This window comes from Apodemus sylvaticus, chromosome 7 (genome assembly GCF_947179515.1).
Source record: "Apodemus sylvaticus chromosome 7, mApoSyl1.1, whole genome shotgun sequence".
Taxonomy (NCBI): Eukaryota; Metazoa; Chordata; class Mammalia; order Rodentia; family Muridae; genus Apodemus; species Apodemus sylvaticus.
In genome coordinates this window covers 112,926,846-112,941,422 of record NC_067478.1, presented here as the reverse complement: position 1 = coordinate 112,941,422, position 14,577 = coordinate 112,926,846, and the positions used below count along the sequence as shown (strand labels likewise).

The 14,577-nt window shown below is 40.0% G+C and overlaps 1 protein-coding gene and 1 long non-coding RNA gene across 8 annotated transcripts in view; one reads left to right on the top strand and one right to left on the bottom strand.

The window, feature by feature from the left end:
* The window catches only part of LOC127689375 (nucleolar and coiled-body phosphoprotein 1-like), a 568,994-nt gene that overhangs the window by 183,788 nt on the left and 370,629 nt on the right, over positions 1 to 14,577 (top strand). Inside the window, exon 6 of one of the 5 annotated variants that reach the window (XM_052188977.1) lies at positions 4,451 to 4,608. The exons of the other annotated variants lie outside the window; for them this stretch is intronic. Coding sequence (XP_052044937.1) covers positions 4,451 to 4,608 — 158 coding nt within the window. The remainder of the gene's footprint in view (positions 1 to 4,450; positions 4,609 to 14,577) is intronic. 5 annotated transcript variants of the gene reach the window in all.
* The window catches only part of LOC127689380 (uncharacterized), a 211,744-nt gene that overhangs the window by 101,227 nt on the left and 95,940 nt on the right, over positions 1 to 14,577 (bottom strand). The window lies entirely within an intron of this gene.

Sequence of the window (14,577 nt, the reverse complement as noted above, 5' to 3'; positions counted from 1 at the left end):
ATGCAACTCTTACCTAATATTTTTATAATTGGTTCATAATTGTTCCTGATCTGTGTTGTTTATTATAATAAAAGAGCCTTTTATTAGACATGATGGGGAAATCTAGACATAATATTTCTGTACACTGTGTAAAGTTTACCCTTGTGCAATTCAAATGCAGATTTCTCTGCCCTCATATCTTGTTTCAATCATGACACAGCACAAAAATGCTTATAATAAGAATGTCCTGTGTCAAGTTTCTGTAAACAATTCTTACCATTTATTCTCTGCCCGACAATAAATGATGATCACCCAATGGCTGGGCAGAATAGAGAATAGTGCGACATGAGCTATTGAGGTGTAGATTTAAAGAAATACTGATTTTTCTGTGTGATTATTGAGAAATAGCATAAAATAAGTAATACAGCCACTGGATTAATTCACAGATGTTATTTATATTAAAGATAATTAATGTACACAAGAGAATGGGAATTATTATTGCACAACCCATACAACATGACATTAGTCATGCCGCCTCAAACTCCTAAGAGGTAGAGCGAGGCGAGGGTATGTTTATGTTGACATGCAGCCCTATCTGATTAAGGCCTGGTTACCTGAGTAATCTGGGTTCTCTTACACCAACAGTGAAGGCTTTAATTTTTATATTATCAGGTTACACATTAATTAATTAATTGCATCAGGATTTTTTGTTTACTTTTTATACTACATAAACAAGGTATATTATAATGTAAAATACACATGAGAGCCTTCTACCCCTTAAGAGAAGCTGGTCTTCAGGTTCTTTTTTACAAACTTAGAGTAAATTAATTGAGGAGAAATGTGCTGTTACAGGAGATGGTGTCACTTGAGGATGTCACTGTGAAGTTCACCTGGGAGGAGTGGCAAAATCTCAATAATGCTCAGAAGATGCTATACAGGAATGTGATGCTGGAGACATATAGTAGCCTGCTATCACTGGGTAAGTCTCAGGAGCAAGCACCTTCCCTGCAGTAAATATATGGATACTTGTAAGGTTGAGGGATAAGGTTCTAGCCCCTGTATGATTATTCACTGCTCTCTAGTGAAAGGTCCACATTTGTATTTTTGTTGCCTAGATCATAAAATCCTGGATTTATCTTTCTTCAAAGAACCTTATTAGCAAAATGTTTCCAAGTCCTATATTATTTCCTATTTACAGGGCAATGCATCCCTAAACCTGAGTTGATCTTCAAATTGGAAGAGGGAGAGGAGCCATGGACAGCAGAAGAACTGCAAACAAGACTCTGCCAGGTTGGTTGTTGGTCCATGTGGATGGGAGACCTTGTATAACAAAAGTTGGCCATATCTTCAGTTTATCCCCCAGTTCCGTATCTGAGGGCTCAAACGTGTTTGTTATGTAGTCTGCAAGGACAATTCTCTTGCATATGTTCCTGTATTTCAATTTGATGAAATAGTTTAGACCCTCCCCCAGCTCCCTATCTAACCTCTGACTTCTGTAATTTGATGTTTTTCCTGGTACTTCTTCTTTTTCACAGTTTCAATTGCCTCTTGCACTCCAGGCTCATGGGGATTTTGTTTTCAGACATATTTCATGTGCTTGTTTTTGTTTTAGCACATTCTCATGACCCAGATTGCAAGTACTGGTTCTTATATATATTTTATATAAATGAAAATGTAAAAGTAGCCAGGTGGTGATGGTACACAGCTTTAATTACAGTGCTTGGGAGGCAGAGTCAGGCAGATTTCTGAGTTCAAGGCCAGCTGGTCTACAGAGTGAGTTCCAGGACAGCCAGGGCTACACAGTGAAACCTTGTCTCAGTGAGGTAACCCAGTCTCAAAAGATCAATCTTGGTATGCACTCACTAATAAGTGGATATTAGCCTGGAAAACTGGAATACCCAAAACATAATCCACACATCAAATGAGGTACAAGAAGAACAGAGGAGTGGCCCCTGGCTCTGGAAAGTCACAGTGTAGCAGTATAGGGCAAAACCAGAACAGGGAAGTGGGAAGGGGTGGGTGGGAGAGTAGGGGGAGGGAAGGGGGCTTATGTGGCTTTTGGGGAGTGGGGGACCAGAAAAGGGGAAATCATTTGAAATGTAAATAAAAAATATATCGAATGAAATAAAAAAATATTAAAAAAAATAAAAAATGTAAAAGTAATGTCCTTACTTCATGGAATTAATTTCAACAAAGACAAATAAGTTTATTTATACTGAGGAGTCACAAACAAGTAAATGTAATGTTGAACCAGAGTATAATGAGTAACAGATAGTGTTTAAAGTTTTAGAGTATTTCACTTACGAAGTTGAGATAATACCGAAACAGATTTAGAAGTTAGGCTATGAACTATGGTGTAAGACATCATAATGAGAACCCATAGGAAGGGGTGTTTTTATTTGAGAAAGAAATCAAGAGCTTTTTTGTTACATGGAGAAACGAGACTGGTTTTTCCTTTCCTTTCCTTTCCTTTCCTTTCCTTTCCTTTCCTTTCCTTTCCTTTCCTTTCCTTTCCTTTGCTTTCCTTTCCTTTCCTTTCCTTTCCTTTCCTTTCCTTTCCTTTCCTTTCCTTTCCTTTTTTTTTGTTTTTTGTTTTTTTGTTTTTTGTTTTTTTGAGGTAGGGTTTCTTTGTGTAGCCCTGGCTGTCATAGAACTCACTCTGTAGGCAAGGCTGGCCTCCAACTCAGAAATTCACCTGCCTCTGCCTCCCAAGTGCTGGGATTAAAGGCATGGGCCACCACCGCCCGGCTTTTTTTTTTTCTTTTAATTTTTTATATGTGACTTCCATTGGCCTTTTTTTCCCCTAAATTCTTTGTTTACATTCCAAATGCTTTCCCCTTTCCTGGTTCCCCACTCCCCATATGTCCCATAAGCCCTCTTATCTTCACCCATTCTCCAATCACCTCCCTCCTTTTCTCTGTCCTGGTATTCCCCTACAATTCTGGATCAGAAGAACTCTCAATCCTGAACATCTATGCTCCAAATGCAAGGGCACCCTCTTTCATAAAAGAAACTTTACTAAATCTCAAAGCACACATTGCACGCAACACAATAATTGTGGGTGACTTCAACACTCCACTCTCCTCAATGGATCGATCAGGAAAACAGAAACTAAACAGGGACACAATGAAACTAATTGAAGCTTTGGACCAACTAGATTTAACAGATATATATATATATAAAACATTTCATCCTAAAACAAAAGAATATACCTTTTTCTCAGCACCTCATGGGACCTTCTCCAAAATCGATCATAAAATTGGTCACAAGACAAGCCTCAACAATTTTTTTATTATATGTAAGTACACTATAGCTGTCTTCAGACAACCTACAAGAGGGCATCAGATCTCATTACAGGTGGTTATGTGCCACCATGTAGTTTCTGGGATTTGCACTCAGGACTTTCAGAAAAGCAGTCAGTGCTCTTAACTAGTGAGCCATCTCTCCAGCCCCAAGAGACAGGTTTTCAAGTAGAAGAACTCAAGCTGCTTCTTCTTCTTCTTCTTCTTCTTCTTCTTCTTCTTCTTCTTCTTCTTCTTCTTTTTGGATGACGGCTGTAATTTAAATGTAGCACTTGTTTAATTTTTCTTCTCTCATTCTAAAGCAACAAAGACAAAGAGGAATTATAGAAGCCACTTTTTATGAAACTAAGAGAAGTCAAGTCTCTGAACTCTGCCAACATCCTTGTGAATTGACGAATTACTAGATGCTGGTGTATGCATCACCACTTTGGAGGCAAATGCTAGGGCTTATCATTATCACAAGTAGCCACATATTTTAAAGATGTACAGCATACATGTTTTTCCAGAGTGGCAAACAGGAGTTTACTTGTATTTGTTTTGGTTCCAAAAAGAACAGGATATGTTGTTCAATTGAGCCCTCAAACTGGAATGTTTTGGGTGGAAGTAGAAAGGAAGAAATTTCAGGTTTGAAATACTCACAGTCTGTTGTCATTTGTAATAACTCTAAGCATACAAGATGCAAATTTGTGGCCATAATGGAAGCTTCAAGTTAGGAAGTAGCTTATCAGAGTTTGCTCATAATCTGCAAAGAGGATGTCCTAGAAAGTATTGCCTTTTAGAGGAGAATAAAGAGAATGATAGAAAGAAAGGTCATCACTATCATATATTAAAGTATACATGTAACTCGAACCTTGTAAAAAATGTAACCATTCTCTGAGTGGAAAACTATAACTAGCAATTGGTAGATATTTTAACAAAATACTTCTTCTCAAAAATAAAATGAAGCAATGCATTACTAATACATTAATACTAGGAAACTTAACACTGTACTTCAGTATTTTAAATTAAAGGAGTAAACTAAAGTTTATAAGCTAATACTTACTATGATTTTAATAACAGTATGTGTTAGTAGGCTAGAAATTTTTTCATAAACATGAGAGTCCCATTAGAAACTCTTAAAAATAACTCATGGAAAGTTCTTTTGTTTGTTTGTTTGTTTGTATTTTTAGTCTTCTGCGGTGTTGATGCCATAATTGAGACTAACCAGAAGAATCAAGAGAGACATTTGTGGCACGTTACCTCCAATGGCCACAATAAAGCAAATGAGGGAGCAGAGGGATTAGAAAACACTTTTTATTTATACTCCATGAATATTTCAAGTTCTGTTGTAAGTAATAGAAACTGTTCAGGAGTGAAGCATGAGGAGTTGGATGGATATATGAATACACATCTCTCTTTGGAGCCTCATGGATTGTGTGCAGGAGAGCAATACAATTGCTGTTGTGTAGTAGGGAAATCCATTGGATGTCCTTAGCAGGTAGGTCAGCATTCCAAGATTCAACCTGGACAGCAGGATTTTCAATATATCAGAGAAGGGAACGATACAAATGAGGGAAAACTACTGAAAAAAGTTCATGTTTGTAAAGTGATTTGACATCAGATGGTTTCACATGCTACTGAATACTATGTACTGACAAATGTATACAACAGGTTTGTCCCAAGAGGGCACCCCTGCCTCATTCTCTAAAGTGAATGCTACTCTGGGTATTAATTCCAGAGGAATGATCATAGAAATTGAGTTTGGACCCACAGAATGAACTTGGAGTTCAATAGACAATTATTATCCAAAAACAGGGTAGTTCATTTCATGAAAATTTATTAGTATCATAAGTGGATATTCATTTATTAATTTTTTGGAAATAAGATTTCTCTGTGTAGCTCTCAGTAGTACTAGAACTCACTGTGTATATCAGGCTGGCCTTGAAATCAGAGGTATGCTAGTTGTGCCTGGCAATAAAAGGATTTTTTTTAAAGATTATACAAAGTGCAAATTATTATTTTTGTATGCAATTTATTCAAGAGCTTCTTTAACTTACAGTTCAGTTACTGCCAGAGCATGCATGGTGGTACACACCTTTAATCCAACACTCAGGAGGCAGAGGTTGGCATATCTCTGTGGCGGTAAAACCATTTTGATACATTCAGTGAGTTTTAGGATAGCCAGGGCTATGTAGAGAGACCCTGTCTCAAGCAAACAGATGAAAATAAAACTTAGTTACCATTTTTTTAACATCATATTCAGGCCTGCAGTCATCTCAAGTTCCACTTGAGCTGTATCCTGGTTTCCAAGATTATTCCCATGGCTCCTTCTACAGCCCAACCTGCAAAAGGCATTTGGTTCCCTTCAGGCCAAATGATAACAGAAGAGGAAGAAAGAATGCAAAAATAGAGGCTACAGGTACAGTTTCTTTATAAGACAGTCCTCAAAATGACACTTCATTACTTTATTTGTTAGGAGTAAGTTATTAAGAGCCAGGCCTGGTGGTGTACACCTTTAATATCAGCACTTGAGAGGTTGAAGACAAGCGGATCCCCTGTAAGTGTGAAGCCCTTAGGTCTTTCACTCTATAAACAGAAACATTTTCATTGAGATTATAGTGAATATTTAGTTTATGGTGAAAATTTCATCTTAATAATGTGTAATGTATCATCAACTCTGGGCAGGGACTGTTTAAATATATTTAGTTTTTGTTTGACTCCTGAGTATGTCTCCCACCTCCTCCCTACTGTCCCCCCCTTTTGAGACAGGGGTTTTTCTGTTTAGTTCTGGCTGTCCTGGCCTTCACTCTGTTTACCAGGATGCCTTCAAATGCCTGTTTCTGCCTCTGGAGTGCTGGGATTAAAAGCATGTGCCACCACATTCAGTTTGAATTTTTTTATTCAATTGATGATTTAAAAAAATCATTTCAATTTTAGTAAGTAATTTGTTTTCATTTCAAATTCCAGTTATTTCTAAACATTATTGGCAACATGCAACATAACTTTTGTCTTTTGTCAATCCACATAGTTTCTTGTGGCTTCCTCCTATTACAATGGAGATCCAAAATGGTTGGTTCTTGGTAGTATTCTGTCTAAGCTCCGCCCTACATTTACCTGGCAACAGCCAGTATGCCCCGCCCCGTAGACCTGGCCCACTATAAAAGGGGCTACTTGCCCCTCCTCCTCTCTCTCTCTTTGCTCTCTTTCATCCCACTCTCACCTCTCTGCCCCTTGGGCTCTCCTCCCCTCCCACCTCTCTGCACATGGTCATGGTTGGCCTCTAACTCCCAACCTCTGCCCTGAATAAACTCCATTCTATACCATGCCTGTGTGCGTGTGGTCCCTCAGGGGGAAGAGGTGCTTGGACAGGGGCCCACCTGGGTACCCCTTCCCCTACACCACAGAGCCACACTCCTTTAACCCCTATTCTCTCTTTTTAAGCCCCTTTCATTGGTGCATTGACCTTTCAGTTCTGTTTCAAAATGAACTTGAAAATTACTGTGTGCTGTAACCAGACTGGTGACTACTCTACAACAGATATCACAGAGATTTTCTATGGCTCCATGTCGCCCACAGTGATATTTGGTCTGATTATAGGATGAACACACAGGAGCTCCTTCTCAGGTTCAATACTACTTGGGACACTTGGGGGTTCACATGAGAGAAAGGTGAAGGAATTTCACATTGCAGTTATTAGATAGGCACCTGTTCTGAACAATGAAGTCCACTATTCCTGATATTTCCTGATAGTGGACCTTGGTGAAAATGTCCTTTTTTACTTACAGTAGTTTCCCAGAGGCTCCTGGTTAATGTAGTCCTTAACATACAAGGCATGCCCACACAGGTTCAGGTAAACAGCTCTGACATTTGGCTGATGGGCTTGTCTGTCCTGAGCTCTCTTGGCAACTACTGCTTAGAAAGTGGCCTCCTCTGTCTGTGCTGATGCCCTCACCTGAGCTGTGAGTTTCCTGCAAGGATTCTGAAGGCGGGTGGGAAAAATGAGAAGAGGAGAGTGGTTGTGGAATTTTCAGAAGCTGGACCCGTGCCCTCTACCTCAGTGGAAACAGAAACATAAGTGGGTCTTGGAGGAGGCAGGCAGACCTCAGAGGCTGTGGGGAAGGAAGGTGACTATGATATTCATCATTCCCAGTGGGAACAGTTGGCCTGGACAGGGCTTTAATGGTCCCTTTATCCGAAGACTGTGCTAGGAATGTTTGCATCTGTGATTCCAACTGTCCAAAAAAGCTGTTACAGAAAGAAGCTCTGCCAAGGAGGAGAGAGTCCAAGATGGTGACTTGGGGGGTGAGGGCTGTGTCTGTGGATTGTCAGGACTGGGAAGCCTCCAATGTGAGCTCACATTCTAGCTCTTAGTAATGAAGAATCTTGTTAACTGCTTAGCATCCCTTTTGGGGGAGGAGTTGGGGTGGGGAAAGACCAACAATTTGAGACCAGACTACAAAACTGGGAATTTTCACTAGGGTGACCCATAAATCCCAAACAGAGAGCCTGGGAAAATTCTGCCTGGTCTGTCCGTTGCATTCTTCTCTGTGCCAAGCTTGGGGCTGCCATAGCCTCCCACCCAGATTCCCCCCATCAGTTCCATGTAGTCCCTAGCCTCAGCCTGGGGCCACCCTAGGCCCTGGGCGATCAGCTGGATCAGCTCCAGCCTCTAGCCCTCAGCCTGGTGAACTAACTGGCTGCAGCCTTTAGGCCCAGCCTGATGAGCTAACTAACTCATTACTCAGAGTGTCTTTCCTTGTCAAAAGTATCTATTGTCTCTCTGAGTAAAAAGTACCTACTGCCTCCTGAATCACACACGGATGAGCTAAAAATGTTGTTTTGGTCAAAGACTCCCTAGGTGGGGTCTGCAACACAAAAGCAGTTCTTCATAATCTTCCCTTGCTATCCAGGTAGCCTGGGTAGAGACAGCCTGTCTGTCAAGAGTTAAGGGCAGAACTGGATTAACTTGTCTGCTGCAGATGTCTGTGCGGTTCTGGCAATTGAACCTTGGTCCTCTGGAAGAACAGCTGTTGCTGCTATCTGCTGAGTATCTCTGTAGCCTCAAGTGAGCTTTTTTAGAACAACATTATTAACAGAATTTTCATGTGGAAACAGGTGGTGGCTTCTCTGTCATGGCAGTGGATTTGGTGGTTTACACCTGTACCTCAGCTTCATTAGAAAGATGAAAAAATTGCTCTGACGGAATTAAGAGACTTGCTGAGGCTAGCATGATATGTGGGTGCCAGGGACATACTACTTTTAATTATTTGCACAGTTAAGGAAAATCAGTGTTTGTTTACTTTCTTTCTTTTTTTTGTTTTTTGCTGAGAAAATGATCAATTTGTATTTTTTTATTTACATTTTCAAATGATTTCCCCTTTCCTAGCCCCCCACTCCCAAAAAGTCCCGTAAGCCCCCTTCTCTCCCTCTGTCCTCCCACCCACCCCTTCCCACTTCCCCGTTTTGGTTTTGCTGAATACTGCTTCATTGAGTCTTTCCAGAACAAGGGGCCATTCTTCCTTTCTTCTTGTACCTCATTTGATGTGTAGATTATGTTTTGGGTAATCCAGGTTTCTAGGTTAATATCCACTTATTAGTGAGTGCATACCATGATTCATCTTTTGAGTCTGGGTTACCTCACTTAGTATGATGTTCTCTAGGTCCATCCATTTGCCTAAGAATTTCATGAATTCATTGATTCTAATGGCTGAATAGTACTCCATTGTGTAGATATACCATATTTTTTGCATCCACTCTTCTGTTGAGGGATACGTGGGTTCCTTCCAGCACCTGGCAATTATAAATAGGGCTGCTATGAACATAGTAGAGCATGTATCCTTATTACATGGTGGGGAATCCTCTGGGTATATGCCCAGGAGTGGTATAGCAGGATCTTCTGGAAGTGAGGTGCCCAGTTTTCGGAGGAACCGCCAGACTGATTTCGAGAGTGGTTGTACCAATTTGCAACCCCACCAGCAGTGGAGGAGTGTTCCTCTTTCTCCGCACCCTCTCCAACACCTGCTATCTCCGGAATTTTTAATCTTAGCCATTCTGACTGGTGTAAGGTGAAATCTCAGGGTTGTTTTGATTTGCATTTCCCTAATGACCAATGAAGTTGAGCATTTTTTAAGATGCTTCTCCGCCATCCGATGTTCTTCAGGTGAGAATTCTTTGTTTAACTCTGTACCCCATTTTTTAATAGGGTTGTTTGGTTTTCTGGAGTCTAACTTCTTGAGTTCTTTATATGTATTGGATATTAGCCCTCTATCTGATGTAGGATTGGTGAAGATCTTCTCCCAATTTGTTGGTTGCCGATTTGTCCTCTTGATGGTGTCCTTTGCCTTACAGAAACTTTGTAATTTTATGAGGTCCCATTTGTCAATTCTTGCTCTTAGAGCATACGCTATTGGTGTTCTGTTCAGAAACTTTCTCCCTGTACCGATGTCCTCAAAGGTCTTCCCCAGTTTCTTTTCTATTAACTTCAGAGTGTCAGGCTTTATGTGGAGGTCCTTGATCCATTTGGATTTGAGCTTAGTACAAGGAGGCAAGGATGGATCAATTCGCATTCTTCTGCATGCTGACCTCCAGTTGAACCAGCACCATTTGTTGAAAAGGCTATCTTTTTTCCATTGGATGTTTTCAGCCTCTTTGTCGAGCATCAAGTGGCTATAGGTGTATGGGTTCATTTCTGGATCTTCAATCCTGTTCCATTGATCCTCCTGCCTGTCACTGTACCAATACCATGCAGTTTTTAACACTATTTCTCTGTAGTATTGCTTGAGGTCAGGGATACTGATTCCCCCAGAATTTCTTTTGTTGCTGAGAATAGTTTTAGCTCTCCTGGGTTTTTTGATATTCCAGATGAATTTGATAATTGCTCTTTCTAACTCTGTGAAGAATTGAGTTGGGATTTTGATGGGTATTGCATTGAATCTGTATATTGCTTTTAGCAAAATGGCCATTTTAACTATATTGATTCTACCCATCCATGAGCATGGGAGGTTTTCCCATTTTTTGAGGTCTTCTTCCATTTCCTTCTTCAGAGTCTTGAAGTTCTTGTCATACAGATCTTTCACATGTTTGGTAAGAGTCACCCCAAGATACTTTATACTCTTTGTGGCTATTGTGAAGGGGGTCATTTCCCTAATTTCTTTCTCAGCCTGCTTATCCTTTGAGTATAGGAAGGCTACTGATTTGCTTGAGTTGATTTTATAACCTGCCACTTTGCTGAAGTTGTTATCAGCTGTAGGAGTTCTCTAGTGGAGTTTTTTGGGTCACTTAGGTAGACTATCATGTCATCTGCAAATAATGATAGTTTGACTTCTTCCTTTCCAATTTGTATCCCTTTGACCTCCTTATGTTGTCGAATTGCCTGAGCTAGTACCTCAAGTACAATATTGAAAAGATAAGGAGAAAGGGGGGTAGCCCTGTCTAGTCCCTGATTTTAGTGGGATTGCTTCAAGTTTCTCTCCATTTAGTTTGATGCTGGCTACCGGTTTGCTGTATATTGCTTTTACTATGTTTAGGTATGGGCCTTGAATTCCTGTTCTTTCCAAGACTTTAAGCATGAAAGGATGCTGAATTTTGTCAAATGCTTTTTCAGCATCCAATGAAATGACCATGTGGTTTTTTTCTTTGAGTTTGTTTATGTAGTGGATTGCATTGATGGATTTCCGTATATTGAACCAACCCTGCATTCCCGGGATAAAGCCTACTTGATCATGGTGGATGATCGTTTTGATGTGTTCTTGGATTCGGTTGGCAAGAATTTTATTGAGTATTTTTGCATCGATGTTCATAAGGGAAATTGGTCTGAAGTTCTCTTTCTTTGTTGGATCTTTGTGTGATTTTGGTATCAGCGTAATTGTGGCTTCATAGAAGGAATTGGGTAGTGTTCCTTCTGTTTCTATTTTGTGGAATAATTTGAAGAGTATTGGTGTTAACTCTTCTTTGAAGGTCTGATAGAATTCTGCATTGAAACCATCTGGTCCTGTGCTTTTTTTGGTTGGAAGACTTTCTATGACTCCTTCAATTTCTTTAGGCATTATGGGACTGTTTAGATGATCTATGTGGTCCTGATTTAATTTTGGTATTTGGTATCTGTCAAGGAAATTGTCCATTTCCTCCAGGTTCTCCAGTTGTGTTGAGTACAGGCTCTTGTAGTAGGATCTGATGATTTTTTGGATTTCCTCAGTTTCTGTTGTTATATCTCCCTTTTCATTTCTAAGTTTGTTAATTTGGATACTTTCTCTGTGCCCTTTGGTCAGTCTGGCTAAGGGTTTGTCTATCTTGTTGATTTTCTCAAAGAACCAGCTCCTGGTTTTGTTGATTCTTTGTATGGTTCTCTTTGTTTCTACTTGATTGATTTCAGCCCTGAGTTTGATGATTTCCTGCCTTCTACTCCTCCTGGGTGAAATACCTTCTTTTTGTTCCAGGGCTTTCAGGTGTGTCATTAAGCTGGTAATGTATGCTCTCTCCATTTTCTTTTTGGAGGCACTCAGGGCTATGAGTTTTCCTCTTAGCACTGCTTTCATTGTGTCCCATAGATTTGGGTATGTTGTGTCTTCATTTTCATTGTGTTCTAAAAAGTCTTTAATTTCTTTCTTTATTTCTTCCTTGACCAAGTTATCATTGAGTAGCATATTGTTCAATTTCCATGTGTATGTGGGTTTTCTGTTGTTTTTGTTGCTATTGAAGACCACTTTTACTCCATAGTGATCTGATAGGAGGCATGGGATTAGTTCGATCTTCTTATATTTGTTGAGGTCTGTCTTGTGACCAATTATATGGTCGATTTTGGAGAAGGTACCATGAGGTGCTGAGAAAAAGGTATATTCTTTTGCTTTAGGATAGAATGTTCTATATATATCTGTTAAATCTAAGTGGTCCAAAGCTTCAATTAATTTCATTATGTCCCTGTTTAGTTTCTGTTTTCCTGATCGGTCCATTGAGGAAAGTGCAGTGTTGAAGTCACCCACAATTATTGTGTTAGGTGCAATGTGTGCTTTGAGCTTTAATAAAGTTTCTTTTACGAATGAGGGTGCCCTTGCATTTGGAGCATAGATGTTCAGGATTGAGAGTTCTTCTTGTTGTATTTTTCCTTTGACCAGCAAGAAGTGTCCCTCAGGGCCTCTTTTGATGACTTTGGGTTGAAAGTCAATTTTATCTGATATTAAAATGGCTACTCCAGCTTGTTTCTTGAGACCATTTGCTTGTAAAATTGTCTTCCAGCCTTTTACTCTAAGGTAGTGTTTGTCTTTGACCCTTAGGTGTGTTTCCTGTAAGCAGCAAAATGTAGGGTCCTGTTTACGTATCCAGTCAGTTAGTCTATGTCTTTTTATTGGGGCATTGAGTCCATTGATGTTAAGAGATATTAAGGAATAGTGATTGTTACTTCCTGTCATTTTTGACGTTATTTTTTAAATTTGATTGGTTAACTTCTTTTGGGTTTGATGAAAGGTTACTATCTTGCTTTTTCCAGAGTGAAGTTTCCCTCCCTGTATTGGTGTTTTCCTCTTATTATCCTTTGTAGGGCTGGGTTTGTGGATAGATATTGGGTAAACTTGGTTTTGTCATGGAATATCTTAGTTTCTCCATCTATGGTGATTGAGAGTTTTGCTGGATATAGTAGTTTTGGTTGGCATTTGTGTTCTCTTAGAGTCTGCATGAGATCAGCCCAGGATCTTCTAGCCTTCATAGTCTCAGGTGAAAAGTCTGCTGTGATTCTGATAGGTCTTCCTTTATAGGTTACTTGGCCTTTTTCTCTTACTGCCTTTAATATTCTTTGTTTGTTTAGTACATTTGGTGTTTTGATTATTATGTGACGGGAAGTATTTCTGTTCTGGTCCAGTCTGTTTGGAGTTCTGTAGGCTTCTTGTATATTCATGGGCATCTCTCTCTTTAGGTTAGGGAAGTTTTCTTCCATAATTTTATTGAAGATATTTGCTGGCCCTTTAAGCTGTAAATCTTCACTCTCATCTATGCCTATAATCCTTAGGTTTGGTCTTCTCATTGTGTCCTGGATTTCCTGGATATTTTGGGTTACAAGCTTTTTGCTTTTTGCATTTTCTTTAAGTGTTGAGTCCATGGTTTCTATGGTATCTTCAGCGTCTGAGATTCTTTCTTCTATCTCTTGTATTCTGTTGTTGATATTTGCATCTATGTCCACTGATTTCTTCCCAAGGCTTTCTATCTCCAAAGTTGTCTCCCTTTGAGTTTTCTTAGTTGTTTCTACTTTTGATTTTAGATCCTGGATGGTTTTGCTTAGCTCCTTCACTTGTTTGTTTGTGCTTTCCTGTAATTCTTTAAGAGATTTTTGTGTTTCCTCTTTCATGACCGCAGCCTGTTGACCAAAGTTCTCCTGTATTTCTTTAAGTGATTTTTGTGTTTCCTCATTATTGGCTTTTGTATTCTCCTGGATTTCTTTCAATGATTTTTGTGTTTCCCTTGCAAGGGCTTCTAACTTTTGATCCATTTTCTCCTGAATTTCTTTAAGTATGTCCTTCATGTGTTCCTGTACCAGCATCATGACCAGTGATTTTAAATCCAAATCTTGTTTTACTGGTGTGATGGGGTATCCAGGACATGTTGGTAGAGGAGAATTGGGTTCAGATGCTGCCATATTGCCTTGATTTCTGTTAGTGATGTTCCTGTGTCTGCCTTTTGCCATCTAGTTCTCACTGGTGTTAGTTGGTGTTGTCAATGCTGGACTCACCAGTGCAAGCTGCCCCTTCCCAGGTGGCCTCTGGTGCACAGCTTACCTCCTGCACTGCCTGGAGACAGGGTGTTGTTGTCCAGGCTGTTCAGACCCCGAAGCAGACACCTGAAGGCTCCTGCTGGGGCCCACTGGATTCACTGGAGCACACAGACTTCTCCCTGCTGGCGGCCTGTAAGTCCCACTTGCCTCTTTCAGGACTTGGAAATGTGGTGTTGCTGCTCAGGCTGATCTGGATCTGGAAGTGTAGAGGTCCGAGGGCTACCACCAGAGGGCTCAGGACTGAAGCCTAAGCTCTGTGCCACAGGGAAGGAGCCTGTTTACTTTCTAATACTGACTTTTAGTTACCATGTAATGTCTTCAGCTTTGTGTGGTTTTGCGGTTTGTGTTGAAACCCAGAATCCGAGTGTGATCTGCAAATGTTTTCCCAAGCATCAAGGTGCTCACATTTCAAACAGTTCCCAAACACCTTTTCCTGAGCATCCTACACTTGCTATCAATACAGTCTGTACATTTTGTGACCTTGAAGGTATAAAACAGAAGTGTTTTGCTTAATGCTAGCATTTTTTAAACCAAAATTCATAAGGTAGGAAGGAAAATAAT